General features: G+C 38.3%; 1 protein-coding gene across 6 annotated transcripts in view; it reads right to left on the minus strand.

Moving 5' to 3' along the window:
• The window catches only part of LOC150075760 (la-related protein 4-like), a 498,776-nt gene that overhangs the window by 38,103 nt on the left and 441,844 nt on the right, over window positions 1-18,829 (minus strand). For all 6 annotated transcript variants that reach the window (XM_090387140.1, XM_090387141.1, XM_090387139.1 and 3 more), the window contains one exon: window positions 4,289-4,460. In XM_090387140.1, the coding sequence (XP_090243266.1) occupies window positions 4,289-4,460 (172 nt within the window). The remainder of the gene's footprint in view (window positions 1-4,288; window positions 4,461-18,829) is intronic.

An 18,829-nucleotide genomic window follows, 5' to 3' on the forward strand; every position in this document is an offset into this window, starting at 1 on the left:
ATTAAAAACTGTTTATGGTGATGAAATGTTAAGTCATACCAGTTTGTTTGAATGGTATAAGCAGGTTGAAAGACTGACATGAAGACACTTTCACTGACTGACACAATAAGTATGTGTTCCTCAATCTCTTGAAAAGAGGATGTAGTTGCAAAACTTTGGTAAATTGTAGCATCGTTTTACCATCAGAACTATGGCTGATGAGTTGGATATGAATAAGGAGACGATTTGTCAAATTCTGCATGAAGATTTAGGGAAAATGAAGGCTGGTGAAAAATTTGTGCGTCACAAATGAGCAGAAGCAACACAGTCATCATGCAAAGACTTCATCCAGACTTGCCAAGACAATCCTGATTTCCTCTATTGCCTTGTCACTGGAGATGAACGTTGGCTGTTTCAGTAACACCCAGAAACAAAAAGCTTCGGAGTATGCAATAGATTTCAAAATAATCACCAAGCCCAAAACGTTTTGTTTAAAGAAGTTTAGAATCAAGATGACACTGATCATGTTTTTTGGCAAACTGTTTGATTCACAAGGTACTGAAGGGGGGGGGGAGAATGCTGCATTCTACTACAGGTGGTTCAAAGACTACTGAAATTCATTTTCTGGATGAGGCTGCGTTTTTGAGAGAAAGGCAGTTGGTTCTTATTATCCCCCCCCCCAGCCATTCTGCATGTGTGATGGCATTTCTGACAAAATGTGGCACTGTATAGCAAATCAATCCCCCCTCCCTACTCTCCATATCTAGCATCAGACTACTTCTTTTAAATGTAAAAACTGCCCTCAAAGGAAAGAGTTCAGGATGTTGAAGACAAAGAAAAACATAACCCCATCAACCTGGTAATTACCTTTTTGGATGCTTTCACTGACTCTTTTCAGAAACTTTTAGAATGGTGTAATAAGTATATTCATTCAGGTGGTGATTACTCTGAATAAAAATAATGCCAGTTTTGTGCTCCTTTAGTGTTCTTTTTTATTACACCAGTCTCAGAACTTTATTGCCCCATCTCTTATAAGGAGATGACTATAATATGGACGTTAATAGCTATTTGGACTGCTGCCTCAACGGAGGAGTAAGTAATATACATTTAGCTGGAACATGCAGTTTGTTAGAACAGCTATACCACCATTAGCATTAGTAGAGGCATTTGATGCAAGAAAGCAAGCTTATGCAGCATCAGCCAAAAAAAAAAAAAAAAAACCCACTTCCACTTCACCCCTCTGTTCGTTCAAAATACCTGTCCAGCTGAGCCTTAAACTTATTTAGGCTATCAACCTCCACCACAAGGGATGGAAGTCTGTTCCACCAACCAACCACCCGCTGGCTAAAGGCAAATTTCCGCACGTCTATCCTACATCTGTCTTTCCTCAATTTGAATTTATGCCCTCTCAGGTGATTTTTCTGAGCTAGAGGAAGAATCCCATCAGCATTGAGCATGCTTAAACCATTCAAGGCTTTATGCACCTCTATCAGATCACCTCGCTGGTGCCTAGTCTCCAGACACTGTAATTTGCAAAACTTAAGCCTTTCTTCGTAAGAGCACCCCTTTGTTCCATTCACTAATCTTGTTGCCCTTCTCTGTACTCGTTCCAGCAGCTCTACATCCTTCTTGAAATGAGGCCATGTGTGTTGTTTTAATGGGTTTTGTCCTTAAAGATATTATATGGACACAGTTTTGGAATATCCCATGGTTTCAAATATGTCTCTTGGAGGCAGAGACACCTTGGTGTGTATTTAGATATATAGGTTGAATTTTCAGGAAATATGTATGAAGGGAGGTTTGTTCAGAAAACAGAAGTTGGTTCTGTGAGTCTGAAGTCAGATAGTTAAAGTATGTTCAGTAGTTAGAGCATGTTTTCGGATTGGTTTGGAAGAGAGAGTACGAATTATAGAAGCCAATTCAGAAGAAACATAACTTCTATGAGACAGAGTGGAGAAACTTTGTAAGAGAGATGGATCATTAATTAACCTAACTGCCCCCCTCTGAACAGAATCCACAACTGTGAGAAAAGTTTTAGGGGCACCACCCCAGATGTGGGAACAATATTCCATGGCAGGGTGAACAGCTGTTTGGAAAAAAAGTAATGCTAAGAGTGAAAGAGAAAACCCACTATTTTAGATGCAGAAGCAGCAATATTTGTAATGTGCTAATGCCAAGAGAGAGATTAGAAGTTAGGGTACCCAATAGATATATGATCTTGCTTAGAAATCAGTGTCATCAAAGATAGAAGCAGAAGAAGCCTTTTAGTGAGATATGAGACAGGACTGAGTTTTAGAAAGATCGAAATGAACTCAGTTATCTTTGCCTCACTGGAGAATTTTCTAGAGGTCAGCATTTAAGGAATTGGTAGAGAATATTAAAGAAGTTGAAAATTTGTGCACGGCAAGGTTTCTCAAACTGGAAGGTGGAATGCAAAGTGCTATCATCAGCAAAACTATGGATAGAATTTCTGTTCGATGGAAGATCATTAATATACAAGAGGAAAAGAGTGGGTAAAAGAAATGAAAATTGGAGAACACTAGCATTAGCGGAAAAGTTAGAAGACAAAACCATCTACCATCACTTGCAGTAAGCAGTCAGAGAGAAAACTGGATAGCCGATTATAAAAAAAAAAGTTGGAAAACCATAAGATGGAAGCTTATTTAGGAGACCTTTATGTCAAACATGATCAAAAGCTTTTGAAATGTCAAAAGCAACTGCTCAAGTTTTGCCAAACTTTTCTATTGAATTGGTCCATGGATGGGTAACCTAAGCCAGTATATCACAAAGGAATGGACATTGACAGAATCCATACTGGCAATCACTGATCAGATGGATAGTTTCTAGATAATTCATCAGTTGGTGATTAATAGATTTCTCCATTACTTTGGAAAAAGTAGAAATAAGTGCAATGGGACTTGTTATCCTTTTAAGGAACTGACTGGATATGAGCATATTTCCAAGCAGAAGGGGAAAACACCAGTGGAATAACAAAGTGAAAAAAGGCAACACAGAACAGGACTAAGTTCAGGAGCATAGGTTTGAGAAAAGGCAGAGAAATACCATCAAGACCTGGAGCTTTCTTAGCATAAATATTGTTCAAAATCCTCCCGATATCCTTTAGATGGAAGCACACAGGAGGCACCGAATTTACCAATATCATCAACACATGAGTTGGAAATAAAGTTTTGCTAGAGGTTAGCCTCATCTTTAGCTCAGGTGGCAATAGAATCATCCGGTTTTGAGAAAGGTGGAAATGGAGACAAGCAAAAGCTGTGGTCATGCACCAGAGCTTTGGTGCATGACCAGAATGCCCGACTACCACTACTTGGACAAGAAGCAAGTTTTTTCCTCTTAACCTGTTCAAAATCTAGTTTGGACTGATTAATAACTGCTTTACCATTGTTGGAAGCTTTGGTAAAGGTAGAAAATGAATGTGGAGATTTGGATAGGAGCCAATTGCGATATGCAACGTTCTTATCCTGAACGCCTTAGCACATTTATTGGGAAAACCAAGGTTTAGATAAAGGATGAGATTTCAAGGTGGAGTGTGGAATAAAGAATTTCATCCCTATAAGAATAATTTCAGACATGATCTGAGCAAAAGTTGACAATATAACATTTGAAACAACAGTAATTAAGGAAATGAAGAAATCTCGCAGATCATCCCATTTTGCATTCTTGTAATGCCAAACATGAGGTTGGGAAAAGCCGCGACAGAAAAGCTCCCCAGGAGAAGAAACCATCACCAAGTTGTGATCTGAGGTGCATAGAGGATCACTCACCTCGACCGTGTACTTAGAAGGGTTGTTTGTTAGAAATAGATCAAGAGTGACTTTGGCTGCGTGTTTAGGATTTTCCCCAGAGAATAACTTAAGTTTTTTTTAACAATGTTTCTTGGATGATAAGAAATCTGGATTACACTTACCTTTTGCTCGATTTCAAATCCTTTTCTTTGAATTCTTGAATGGTATTATGATTTATTGATTCTTTATGAAAATGTTGAATAACAATGAATACAATTTTCTTGGATTTCAGATTTTCCTCTTTGATACAGATTCCAATTCATTCATTTGTATATTTTTATAATATCTATCACTTGTGTATAACAACATGCACATAGTAACTTAATATAAAATTGATGGCAATCAACAAAAACATAGAAATATGTTTTATAATAAATACACATAGAAAAATCATTTTGTCTGTAAGTTTATGTCTATTATTTATTAGCTTTTAAATAACTGCAGTTTATCCAATTAAAAATAATTATCCATATGATCTAAACTAGATATGATCAAGTACATACTGCCTGCATTCTGTCTGCTTTGGCCGCTCATTTCCTGTTGCCTTTGTTGACGAGCAATTGCTTCATGTCTTTCTTTTTCCTTCAGTTCTTGTGCTAACTTTTCAACCTTTTCTCGCGCACGCTGAGCAACTTCAGAATATGTTGGTTTTCTAGAGGGTTTGTCTTCCTTTTCCTATTAAGCAACACCATGATTAATGAGAGTAAAATTTAAAAATTGTGACAAATTTTGAAATTACTGCATTTGCCAGCTTAATAAGACACTTTTTTCCCTTATAAATACTTAAAAAAAAAAAATCACCTTAGAAGCCAAAAGTGGCAAAACAGCACATGCACAAAACTGAGAGTTAAACGTACAGTAGTTAATAGATAGTTAATTACTATATGTGCGTACACTTTTCAGTAATTACCAGGCCGTTATGGAGTAACAAATGAATTCCAGTTATACATTTAAGCCCTAATTAATGGTAAATGCATCAAGAAGGCAAAATATACTATTGGATACAATATGCCAAACAGCAATAGTGAAGAGGATGATGTTGAGGATAATGACTGTTGAAGATAAACACAAGAAAGGCACCCGGGGTGGATGGGATCTATCCAGTTATATTAAAGGAGGCAGCAAAGGAAGTAAGCAAACCCTTAGCCATAATTATGAGAGCTTCCTTGGACTCAGCGGAGGTACCCATAGACTGGAAATGTGCAAATGTGACCCCAATTCACAAAGGAGGATCAAAGGCTGACACAAGTAATTATAGACCTGTGAGCTTAACTTCTGTTCCAGGAAAATTAATGGAGGCACTGGTTAAAGAAGCACTGCAGGATCATTTAGACAAGACTTCAGTTATAGCTCAGACACAGCATGGTTTTGTTAAGGGGAAGTCTTGCCTGACCAACTTGATTGGATACTATGATGCAGTCACAAAAGAACTGGATGAAGGGAATAACTTTGATATTATATACTTGGATCTTAGGAAGGCTTTTGATACTGTTGCACATGGAAGACTGCTACACAAATTGGAGCAGTGTGACATTGGAGGCAAATTGCTGCTATGGATAAAGGGGTGGTTGAGGGGGAGAAGACAGAGAGTGGTAATCAATGGACACTGCTCATCGTGGACTAATGTTATTAGTGGAGTCCCTCAGGGCTCAGTGTTGGGTCCATTATTGTTTTCTGTATTTATAAATGATATTGATGATGGTATATCAAGCTTAATGTCCAAGTTTGCAGATGATACAAAGGTTGGCAGGGTTGTCAAGGACACTACTGACACTATGCTGCTGCAACAGGATCTGGAAAGGTTGAGCAGATGGGCTGAGAGGTGGCAAATGAAGTTTAACATTGACAAATGTAAAGTACTACACATGGGAAAAAGCAACCCCAGAGCAACGTATCAACTCTGTGGTACTACACTGACAGTGGTAGAGAATGAAAGGGACTTGGGGGTGATTGTGCAGGCAGATATGAAGTTCTCTGAGCAGTGCAGACGGGCTGCAAGAGTAGCTCATGGAGTATTGTCAATGATATACAGGAATTTTTCCAGCAGGGATAAGGAGGTGATTATTCCATTGTATAAGGCAATGGTCAGGCCATACCTAGAGTACTGTATACAGGTCTGGAGGCCTCATTTCAAGAAGGATGTAGAGCTGCTGGAACGAGTACAGAGAAGGGCAACAAGATTAGTGAATGGAACAAAGGGGTGCTCTTACGAAGAAAGGCTTAAGTTTTGCAAATTACAGTGTCTGGAGACTAGGCACCAGCGAGGTGATCTGATAGAGGTGTATAAAGCCTTGAATGGTTTAAGCATGCTCAATGCTGATGGGATTCTTCCTCTAGCTCAGAAAAATCACCTGAGAGGGCATAAATTCAAATTGAGGAAAGACAGATGTAGGATATACGTGCGGAAATTTGCCTTTAGCCAGCGGGTGGTTGGTTGGTGGAACAGACTGCCATCCCTTGTGGTGGAGGTTGATAGCCTAAATAAGTTTAAGGCTCAGCTGGACAGGTATTTTGAACGAACAGAGGGGTGAAGTGGAAGTGGGTTTTTTTTTTTTTTTTGGCTGATGCTGCATAAGCTTGCTTTCTTGCATCAAATGCCTCTACTAATGCTAAATGCTAATGCTAATGACCAGGTCAGTAATGAATCTGAAGTTGAATAATACTAAAATAATAAGAGTAATGATCCTATACCCTTCTTTATTGGCGCTTGGGTTTTATTTTTATTGAATTTTAAATTTCCATTGTATTAACAATAAATTTTTCTCAAAAGTTTTTTTCTTAAATTTAACGTTCCAAAATTAGGGTGCATCTTATAAGCCAAAAACAAAATACGGTAAATATATTAAAATAAAACAGTTTGATGAAATAAAAACTATTACACTCACACTAAACTGCAAAATTTAGCATTGCAGGCATTTTTACCATACAAAAACTTAGCATTTTCTGTTTACTGCATCTGTATATTTTCCTTTATCCTGTGTAAAAATTAAGGACAATAAGCGTATACCCTTAAAAATTGTCTTTAATAATGCTTATTCATTTTCATGTAAGTGGTGAAAAAGTTAATTTGCTAGTTGCATGTACATGATAATGCTAACTAAACTAGAGCTGAGAGAGAAAGAGAGATGATAGGAATGCTCAAGAAAAATGTACTGTGAAATTCTGTTATGATAGTAGTTTCTTCTAAGCAATACTGTTTTAGAAGGATACAAACAGAGGAATTCCATAAAAGACTGCTATTCCATAAAAGTATGATAATTTTTGTCAGTGAAGAGTTAACTCTGAGTATTAATGTAAAATTGAGGGTGATCTATTTCCTTATAGTCTTAGAATTGATTTGTCACAAGAATAACAATGAACAGTGACTGACACCTCTAGGAGAGAAAATAAATGGACTGTTTTATGCTTACTGTGAGAGAAAGTGTTCCTGAAGATATAATCAGGAACTGCAAATCACTGAATGGAAATGTCAAGGGCCTAAAGAGAAACAGGTTCTTGGCTAGTAACAAAATATATTTCAGAACAGTATTAATATTTTATACACACTGACTGGTTACCAATTTTGTCAGGAGTATGACGAAGAGAAATTATTGTAGACAGTTGAAATTACTGGTGCTATTTTTAGAAACTTCGCAATGGGAAATCTACATTTAAAATGATTACCACTGCAAGAGTTACAGGAAAAGTAAGATGACAAAAACTCTGCTACATAAGAGATAACATTAATATTCATTGAGCTTTTTTATCAGGATATGGCATTAATAGAGTATCATTAGCATTAGCAGAGGCATTTGATGCAAGAAAGCAAGCTTATGCAGCATCAGCCAAAAAAAAAAAAAAAAAAAAACCCACTCCCACTTCACCCCTCTGTTCGTTCAAAATACCTGTCCAGCTGAGGACAGGTACAGTAAACCCCCGCTATTCGCGGTTTCTCGTATTCGCGATCGCCGATTTAATATAAAATGAAACCTAAAAAAATGTGAATTTTAAAGCGCCGTGAATATTTTCTGCCATAAAAAACATGGGCATGGCTAAAATTATCTTGTCCGGTCAAAACAGCGCTCAGTGGGTGGGGGGAGAGGGGTGACAAAATCGCGAGCTTGGATGTTTCTCGCTATCCTTGTTCAGTATGTGTTATGCGTTTGTCATGGAAGGTTTCGTCGTTTGCTTTTAATTTATATGCTTATAAATTGAATAAATTTATCAATTTATAAATTGATATGCTTACAAAAATGATAAATCTACCGTTTTGCAGTGTAAAACAGACTTCTTCGAGTGTGTGTTAACGGAAGAAAGTGACTTTATTGTGGACAAGTTCTTTCTAACCCGTACAAAAATATGGCTACGAATAAAAAGAGAAATGTGAAAATATCAAAGAAGGTGATGACATTAGCGAATAAAATTGAGTTAGACAAAATTTCTAATGGTGAAAGTGTCTCTTCAGTGGCAAAACATTATAAAATCAATGAGTCAACGGTACGATCAATCAAAAATCGGAAGAAAAAAATCCGCAGTAGTGTCCGCGAAAACGCGCTAATTGTTTCAAAAATTTGCTCTGTAACTCGTGATGTTAAATTAGAAAAAATGGAAAAAGCTTTAAATCTGTGGATAGAAGACTGAACACAAAATAAAATTCCATTAAGTTCACTCATCATTCGTGAAAAGGCAAAACTCCTTTATCAACACTTTAGCGAAACTAGTGATAGCACTGGCGGGATGTTTTTTTTTTTTTTTGATAGCAAGCAAAGGCGCTGGTTTGAAAGATTTGTTTGAAATTTCTAATAAATATTACATTTAATATTAAATTGTTTCTTATTTTCATTTCAATGCCATATGCTTGCATTTCACTATGTACTGTCTATGTACAGTCATATTATGAATGTACATATAATACAAACATAGACAAAATTTTAGACTAGTTTTTCTTATATATTTCATACTTTGGAACGGAACCCCTTTATTACTATGGGAGCCATAACTCAGTATTCGCGTTTTCGGTATTCGCGACATTTCTCAGGAACGTAATCCCCGCGAATAGCGGGGGTTTACTGTATTTTGAACTTATTTAGACTTATTTAGCCTTAAACTTATTTAGGCTATCAACCTCCACCACAAGGGATGGCAGTCTGTTCCACCAACCAACCACTCGCTGGCTAAAGGCAAATTTCCGCACGTCTATCCTACATCTGTCTTTCCTCAATTTGAATTTATGCCCTCTCAGGTGATTATTCTGAGCGAGAGGAAGAAACCCATCAGCATTGAGCATGCTCAAACCATTCAATGCTTTATACACCTCTATCAGATCACCTCGCTGGTGCCTAGTCTCCAGACACTGTAATTTGCAAATCTTAAGCCTTTCTTCGTAAGAGCACCCCTTTGTTCCATTCACTAATCTTGTTGCCCTTCTCTGTACTCGTTCCAGCAGCTCTACATCCTTCTTGAAATGAGGCTTCCAGGCCTGTATACAGTACTCTAGGTGTAGCCTGACCATTGCCTTATACAAGGGAATAATCACCTCCTTATCCCTGCTGGAAAAATTCCTATATATCATTGACAATACACCATGAGCTACTCTTGCAGCCCGTCTGCACTGCTCAGAGAACTTCATATCTGCCTGCACAACAACACCCAGGTCCCTTTCATTCTCTACCACTGTCAGTGTAGTACCACAGAGTTGATACGTTGCTCTGGGGTTGCTGTTTCCCATGTGTAGTACTTTATATTTGTCAATGTTAAACTTCATTTGCCACCTCTCAGCCCATCTGCTCAACCTTTCCAGATCCTGTTGCAGCAGCATAGTGTCAGTAGTGTCCTTGACAACCCTGCCTACCTTTGTATCGTCTGCAAACTTCGACATTAAGCTTGATATACCATCATCAATATCATTTATGAATCCAGAAAACAATAATGGACCCAACACTGAGCCCTGAGGGACTCCACTAATAACATTAGTCCACGACGAGCAGTGTCCATTGATTACCACTCTCTGTCTTCTCCCCCTCAGTCACCCCTTTATCCACAGCATATAATATCAAAGTTATTCCCTGCATCCAGTTCCTTTGTGACTGCATCATAGTATCCAATCAAATTGGTCAGGCAAGACTTCCCCTTAACAAAACCATGCTGTGTCCGAGCTATAACTGATGTAACTAGTATCAACGCAGGGTAGTACATAGTTGTGGAATTGTAGTTTTTTAATCGTAGTGAATAAGTAGTTCGTAGGTTCCAATCACATAGGTTGACTTATCTATTTATTTATTTTTTGTTTAAGCTAATAAACTTTATTCTACTAAGGCTATAAGTAATATAAAAATCTACAAACCTGGAGCCTCTGTAGCTAGGTGGGAAGGAGCAGCAGTGCGTAGCACACGCTTCTTGATTAGACTGGGGCTCAAGCCCATCACCACAAAATACGGAGAATGCGGAAAGGTCAGGGAATGACCACCGCATATCCCAGAGCAATATGGCCTTAGTTACTAATGCTCCTAAAAAAAAAAAAACCTAAACAAGCCTAATGGTATACTTGGCACGTAAACACCTTCTCAGCGGCAGTGATCACAGTGTGCTGACATGGGACTTACTTAAAGACAATTACTGTCAATGGTAAAGGAGGCTTTTGCTTTCGTAAGGGTGACTACAGAGGTCTCAGACAGTTTTTAAATTGTGTGCAGTGGGATCAACAGATGATGTTATCAACTGCAAATTCTAAATGGGAAGTAATCAAAGAAGCCACTGGAAAAAGCCACTATGCCTTTCACACCAACAAAGAAATACTGTTCAAGGCTTAGACCTAAATCGATGTCAGATGGACTATTGAGACACGTGGCAGAGAAGAAAAGTGCATGGGATGCATATAAATTATCAGGTGATACAGAAGTATATGGTAGAATAAATTAGTGTACTGTAATAAAGTCACAAAGGAGGTTAGGGAAGCTAAGGCAGATTATGAGAAGTCTCTGGCAAAGAAAACCAGCAAAGACTTTATGGTTATATTAATAGTAGAAGGAAGGGGTTCAATCATATTGGTCCACTTGATGAAAATGGTGTAACCATTGATGATCCTGCCCATAATGGTTACAAATTGAATAGGTGTTTTGCATCTATTGGGAGTGGGGTCAAAAAGGGTTTCCATTCATAGAGAAATAGTTATTTCTTTTTTTTTTTTCATACCTTAATCTCTATAGCAGCATTTCCCAATTAAATCTAGTCACGGAACACTTTTATATTTTGTACACTTAACGGAACCACTTAAATATTTTTAGCATAGCCCATAAAGGAAAAAAATAAATGTGGCACAGTTGAAAAATTTTCATGGTTCAAGGTCAAATACCTTTAAATTGAAAGTTACATTTTTCCAGGGGGGGGGGGGGGGGAAGGCAAATACACTTTTTGTTCTCTTTCATGTCCCATAAATAAATGCAGCTGCCCTGTATATGTGCCTATCAGGGAAAAAAATGATAAAGTTTTACTATCATTAGATGATAATTATGGTATCAGATTCTTTGTTTATTGTTATTAGTACACAAAAAACGTCAACATACATTTTAATGAGCAGAGTGTACTATTTTATTTTTTTCGCAAATTCTTCTTATATCCGGTTTAATTGTTGACAACTGTATTCGTATGTCGGGAGCCGCATCAAGTCGGTTTCGATACTTCGTTTTGGTTCCAAAGTATAGCGAGAATCCAGTTTCGAACAAGTTTGTTATTTGTTATTTGGTTTTTAGGAGCATTAGCAACTAAGGCCATATTGCTCCGGGATATGCGGTGGTTATTCCTGCCCTTTCTGCATCCTCTGTATTTGGTGGTGACGGGCTCGAACCCCGGTCTAATCAAGAAGCGTGTGCTACGCACTGCTGCTCCTTCCCACCTGGCTACGGAGGCGCCTTTCGAACAAGTACGTGCTGGCGAATGACAACAGTACTTCAATTGCCTGCCACGACAACTGAGGGTATTCTTTGCATAAATCACCCCAAAAAGCAATAAGAGAAACTTCTTTAAATTTTTGTGTTAGTTGACAGTCAGAAGTAATATCGATCAGATTTTCAAATTCTACATCAGAAAACCTGGCTGGTTTATCTTGTACGAATGGATTTTGAACCCAGTCATTTTTTTTACTCAAGGATGGAAAATACTGATTAATAGACGTGTGTAAATTGCGAAGATGATCTGCAATGTCGCTGCAAATTTCTTCTTCAAGTTCAAGTTTGGATTCTTCAAGAAAATCTTTAAGTGTTGGAAAAGAGTTCAAATTATTTTGCTCCACAGCTGAGATCCAAAATTGCAACTTACGAGACAGTGAAAATATTTTATCTCTTGCATTAAAAATGTTTGTTAATCGATCAGATAACCATAATTTATGATGCAGAAAATATGCAAACAACTCACTTTACCTCATGATACCCAACGGACTTCTGAATGCAAAAGCAGGGCTGAGTGGCGATTACCCATATCTTCACATATAATTTTAAATAATCGTGATGGTAATGGTCGAATTTTAATAAAATTAATAATCTGAAACACTTTGTCTAACACAGTTTTAAGTGTGACTGAAATATTTTTAGCTACCAGTGAATGTCTGTGAAGAACACTGACTACTGATGCAGTTTTTTGCTACATTTTTTATTTGTGTCACAGCCTCTACCACTTTTCCAACCATTGCTTTGGCACCAGCACTACACACATTAACACATTTGTCCCAACTTATACTGTGTGTATTCACAAAATTATGGATACAGTTAAAGATGTTCTCACCAGTGGTATGAGTTTGTATACTTTCGCATAGAAGTAAGTCTTCTTCAATCCCTTTGTCAAAATCATGTCTTACAAAAACCAGCAAAACTGAAAGACCTGCAATGGACGCATCTAACTGCAGTGAGTACCCATCACACTGACGCAGCCGAGAAATGAGTTCTGTCTGGATATCATCAGCAAGATCACGAATATGACCCGAAACTGTGTTTTTGGAAAGTGGCACAGCTTCAACTATTTTACGACTCCTCACTTAACATACAAGACACCAAATTTTTGCACATGGTTTTATTCCCAATTCCCCAATTGTGTGCACTTCTCCGGCAACTGCTATGCGATAACTCACTCTGTAAGAAGCCTCTACGGCATTTATTTTGTTTTAAATTTTTTTGTCTTGAATCGTTTAGCCTTGTCATATTCCTCAAGTTTTCACTTAAAATAGGCAATGTCTTTATCTTTTTACCCCGAGTGGTTTAACGAACTGTGTGGCAATATGATGAGAGCCTTGTCAATCAATTCGGCCCTGGAAAGACTGTGCAAGGCTCAAGGGGTAAAATTTTTTTCAGCCTGGTATGTGCTTGTTGACAGGAGAGACTGCTTCTACAGGGATGGGTACACTTAAATAGAAAGGGTGCAAGAATATTTGCTGATGTTATTGAGGCAGTGTTAGGTGGGGCGGAAAACTGCTAGCTTCAGGGGGGGGATACCAGATTAAAAGGTTAACAGTGGCCACAGTCAGAAGCAAAACTGATTCTTGCACTGCTTCTATTACAATGAGCAGCAGCCTGGAAAGCAAGGCAATGGAGATTTCCAGGACTGCTGGCAGTCAGTGGAAAAAATAAAAACATGGACTGTGGTTAGGGTAACTAAGAGTAGAAACAAGTACATGTATACTTGCATGTACACCAATGCTAGGAGTATAGTTAATAAATTTGATGAGCTTGAAGTGCTAGTCAAGACATCAAAGGCAGATATTGTTGGGATATCAGAGATGAGGTGTCACACAGACATAAGCAGTGCAGAATTGGAATTTGGGGAGTACAATGTGTACAGAAAGAAAGACAGGACAGGAAGGGAAGAGGGGGGTTATGATGTTAGTTAAGAAACAAAATATGAGGAAGTGTATACAATTGATGTTGGTGGACAATGCAATGTTGAGTGTTTAGTGTGACATAAGCAGTGGGAAAGGAAATATGAGAGCAGGTGTGTGTTATAGGCCTAATGAATCTGATGAGTATAATGAGCAATTGTGCAGAGAAATTGAGTGGGCCAGTAAATCAGAATGTCTTATAATGGAGGATTTTAACTTTCCAAATATCGACTAGAACTTGAGTTGGTCACTCCCAAATTAGAAAGACTTTTGTCGATTTATTGGATGACTGTTTTCTACAGCAGCATGTTCGAGAGGCAACCTAAGGGAGTAATACTCTTGATCTGATTATCAGCAGTGATTATTCATGCATTAAGAATTTGCAGATAAAGGAACCACTGGGTGACAGTGATCACAATGTACTGATGTGGAAATTACTTAAAGATGTAACTACCTACCATCAAGACTAAAGGGAATGCCTACTGCTTTCGTAAAGGTGACTACAGGGGTCTCAACTGATGTTACCAATGTTGAATTCTAAATGGTCTTCAGGGACTTAATTTTGGAGGCTACTAGGCTTTTCATTCCAACTAAGAAATACCGCTCAAGGTTTAGGCCTAAATGGATGCCAGATGAACTAATGAGGCCCGTCGCAGAGAAAAAAAATGTATGGGATCCATATAAAGTATCAGGTGACACAGAAGCCTATGGCAGATATAAACTAGTCTGTAATCAAGTCACAAAGGAGGTTACGCAGGTGAAGGCAGATTACGAGAAATCATTGGCAAAGGATGTAAAGAAAAACAGCAAAGATTTCTTTACATATGTAAACTCTAGAAGGAAAGGGATGAATCAGATTGGACCACTTAACATGTAACAGCTAACTGTGGAAATTAATTGTGGAAGTTAAACATAAAAAAGGCACCAGGGGTGGACGGGATCTATCCAGTTATATTAAAGGAGACAGCAAAGGAAGTAAGCAAACCCTTAGTCTTAATTATGGGAACTTCCTTGGACTCAGGGGAGTTCCCCATGGAGGTGTGCAAATGTATCACCAATTCACAAAGGGGGTTCAAAAGGTGACAAGTAAATATAGACCTGTTAGTTTAACTCGTGTTCTGGGTAAAATAATGGAATCACTGGTTAAAGAAGCATTGCAGGATCATTTAGACAAGACTGTAGTAACAGTTAAGACACAGCATGGGTTGTTAAAGGGAGGTCTTGTCTGACCAATTTGATTGGATACTATGATGTGGTCACAAAGAAACTGAATGCCAAAATTAATTTTGATATAATATATTTGGATTTCAGGAAAGCTTTTGATACTGTTGCACACGGAAGACTGCTGTACAAATTGGAGGCTTATGGCATTAAGGGTAAGTTGCTACAATGGATAAAGGGATGGTTGAGTGGGAGATGAGAGTAGTAATCAATGGACACTGCTCTTAATGGGCATATGTTATTAGGGGAGTTTTCCAGGGTTTGGTGTTGGGCCCATTGTTTTGTATATTTATCAATGATATTGATGAAGGTATATCAGGTTTAATGTCCAAGTTTGCAGATGATACAAAGGTCGGTAGGGTTATTAACAACAATAAAGACAGTATGATACTCCAAATGGATCTAGATAAGTTGGGCAAATGGGCTGAGAAGTGGTAACCGAAGTTTAACATTGACAAATGTAAAGTACTGCATATGGGTAGCAATAACCAAAGAGAAACATACCAACTGTGTGGTACTACACTCAGGGAAGTGGAAAAGACCTGGGGGTAATCGTGCTGTCAAATATGAAGTTCGCTGAGCAGTACAGAGGGGCTGCCAGGGTATGTCATGGAGTCTTGTCAGTGATATATAGGAATTTTGCTAGCAGGAATAGGGACATGATTATTCCATTGTACAAGGCACTGGTCAGGCCACACCTAGAGTACTGTGTACAGGTCTGGAGGCCTAATTTTTTAGGATGTAAAGTTGCTAGAACGAGTACAAAGAAGGGCAACAAGATTGGTGAGGGGAAAAAAATGGTGCTCTTACCAAGAAAGAGCTTAAGTTCTGCAAATTGCAGTACCTGGAGAGTAGGCACTTGCAAGGTGATCTGATTGAGGTGTATAAGGCCTTGAACGGGTTGAGCAAGCTGAATGCTGATGGGATTCTTCCTCTTGCTCAGATTAAGAACCTGAGGGGACACAGATTGAAAATGAGGCTCGTGGCAGAGAAGAAAAATGTATGGGATGCATATAAAGTATCAGGTGACACAGAAGCCTATAGCAGAAATTTGCTTTTATCCAGTGGGTAGTTGTTTGGTGGAACAAACTTTTTATCTTTTGTTGTGGAAGTTGATAACAAATAAATTTAAGGCTGAGCTGGACAGGCATTGGAACAAATGGAGGGGTGAAATGGGAGGTTTCTTTTTGGCTGATGCTGCATAAGCATGCTTTCTTGCAACGTATCCCTCTATCAATGCTAATGCTAATATTTTCTTGAAAAGTAGGCATTGTGCTTCAGGACAATGTTCATTTCCGACGCTTGTCATAGCTGTCATCATATTTTCATTTCTTAGTTTAAGAAGATTGCATGCTTCTTCGACTTGTCCCTTTTCTCTGCAAATTCGGGAACAGGAGATTCAACTGCTTCGGACCTGTTTTCTTGATTTATTGCTGTATCTTCCTTTCAGTTGCTGTAAATGCCGAACAATTTGAATTAGTAATAATTTTTTTCTTTAAAGTTTCTTCTTTTAACCAACTGTCCAAATTCCTGGTGAATTTAAATGTCAATAATTTAAAGTTTGCGTATAACATTGAACTTTTTTACAAAGCGGATGACTGAAATGCACAGATTGATAAAAATATCGAACAGGTTTATACAAATGTGCATACAGCGTGTGTAACCACGTTGCGACTACTACATTTAATTACATTGAGGGTGGTTTCCCACCATGTGAAATATGGATACAAACACAGAATAACCAATCACAGAAGTTTGTGTCGTTTCCTAGTATTTAGGTAGGTGTGGTAGTATACAGTACTGAGTAATGAGCAGGTTCTGGATTACAATTACAAAGGCAGTTTAGTACACAAGCTGTGCAGTAAAAGTGACCTGATCCAAATATTGTCTCATCCGCCAGGTATAAACGTACCTACAATATTTTTAACTTTTAATGTGTAAAATTTTTTAAAATTTTAGTTTTTCGCAGAATCCTCAATTTTTACCTTACGGAACCCCATTTGGGAAACGATGCTCTGTAGCAACCAAACAAATTTTGGTTTCAATCTGATAATTCATTTTTTAATGAAGGATTGAATGATGTGTTACAATGGTGAATACTGATCTGTGATTTAATTCCTCTTTCTGCAAAAGAAAACACCCAAAACAATCCATGAAGAAATGGTAGTTGTTTATGGAGAAGACACTGCTCAGGTTACAGTGTGGTTGCACATTGGTATAAATGTGGAAGAGCCTCAGTGCATAATGAAGAAATCCTTGGATGGCCAGCAACTGATGTGACAGAAGAGATTTGCAAAAATTGAGGCATTAATCCTGAAGATCATTGCAGTGTCAAAGAACTAGCTGTCAAATTAGTGTCAAAGAACTACCTGCAGAGCTCAAAATTAGTGTATTTTCTGCGGAGAATCATCAACAGATGTGTATTTGTATCTGCTAGATGGGTTCCAGAATTCTGACCCCCTCACCCGAAGCAGGAAAGGGCACAATGTGCACATGAAACGTTGATGTGCCAGGAAAAGCAAGTGTTTTTTTCATGTCTAATCACCACGATTGCCCCCCACCCCCAAAGGCAAAGGTACAACCAAGTACTGGCAAGGTGATCTGTCAGTATTTTGGGATCAGCAAAATATAATACTAACAGATTACCTTAAAAAGGGCTGTACTGTGACAGAAAGTATTATTCCAACCTCCACACATAAAACTATGTTCTGCTATAAAGGAAAAAAAAAAAGACAGGAAAGGCTATCAAAAGGTGTGCCCATGAATGAGGGTTTGAAATGTTGCTGCATCCTGCTTATTCCCCCCCACCCAACATTGCATTTCCCCCCTCTTCCTTACCCTGAAGTCCTTTCTTTGTGGAAAACACTGGCTACTGATGGTGATTTCTGCTGCCAAGTCATGGTTTGAAGGACAGCCTGAGCACTTCTACAAAACTGGCCTGCAGAAGTGTATTAAGAGGTGGTAAAAATGTGTTATTTTGTCTGGTGGCTATATTGAAAAATTGTAATATATGGTGTTTCAACCTTCTATCACAACTATTTCTGCTGAATACAAACCTTTTTTGAATCACTGTTGTATATTCATGGGTGACTAGTTCTTTATTGAGGGGAATTCCAGAAGTTCATCAGAATCTAACAGGGAGCTAAATGATTTTATGACAACAGAGGAAAGTAGAAGAGGCACTGTTGAAGCTCAACATAAAAAAGGCACTCTGAGTGGATGGGATCTATCAAGGGAGGCAGCAAAGGAAGTAAGCAAAACTTTAGCCATAATTATGAGGGCATTTTTGGATTCAGAAGAAGTCCCCATGGACTGGAGATGCAAAAATGCATTGTTGAAGTTCAACACAAAAAAGGCAAGCAAAGGAAGTAAGAAAATCTTCAGCCATAATTATGAGAGCATTTTTGGATTCATAAGAAGTCCCTATGGACCGGAGATGCAAAAATGTACCCCCAATTCCCCAAGGGGCAGATCAAAGAGTTTTACAGACCTGTTAACTTAACTTCTGTCCCAGGAAAAATAATGGAATTCTGGTTAAAGAAATAACGCAGGATCATTTAAAGAGGAGGGTAGTTATACTTTAGTCAACATTGGTTTGTCGAGGGAGATCTTGTCTGACCAATCTTATTGCACATTATTATGTATTATGCAAAGGAACTGATTGAAAATTCTGATATCAGATCCTAGATTTCAGGAAAGTTTTGATACTGCTGCACATAAAAGACTGGTGTACAAATCAGAACAGCATGGCATTAAGGGAAGTTACTGTTCTGGATAGAGGGATGGTTGAGTGGGAGAAGACAGAGTACTTATTGGACACTGCTCCACATGGACTAATGTTATTAGTGGAGTCCTACAGGGTTTGGTGTTGGGCCCACTGTTGTTTTCTGTATACATTAATGATATTGCTGAAGGTATATGGAGGCCTCATTTCAAGAAGGATGTAGAGCTGCTGGAACGAGTACAGAGAAGGGCAACAAGA

Source organism: Mastigoproctus giganteus, chromosome 13, assembly GCF_048544385.1.
Source record: "Mastigoproctus giganteus isolate SK-2022 chromosome 13, ASM4854438v1, whole genome shotgun sequence".
Classification (NCBI taxonomy): domain Eukaryota; kingdom Metazoa; phylum Arthropoda; class Arachnida; order Uropygi; family Thelyphonidae; genus Mastigoproctus; species Mastigoproctus giganteus.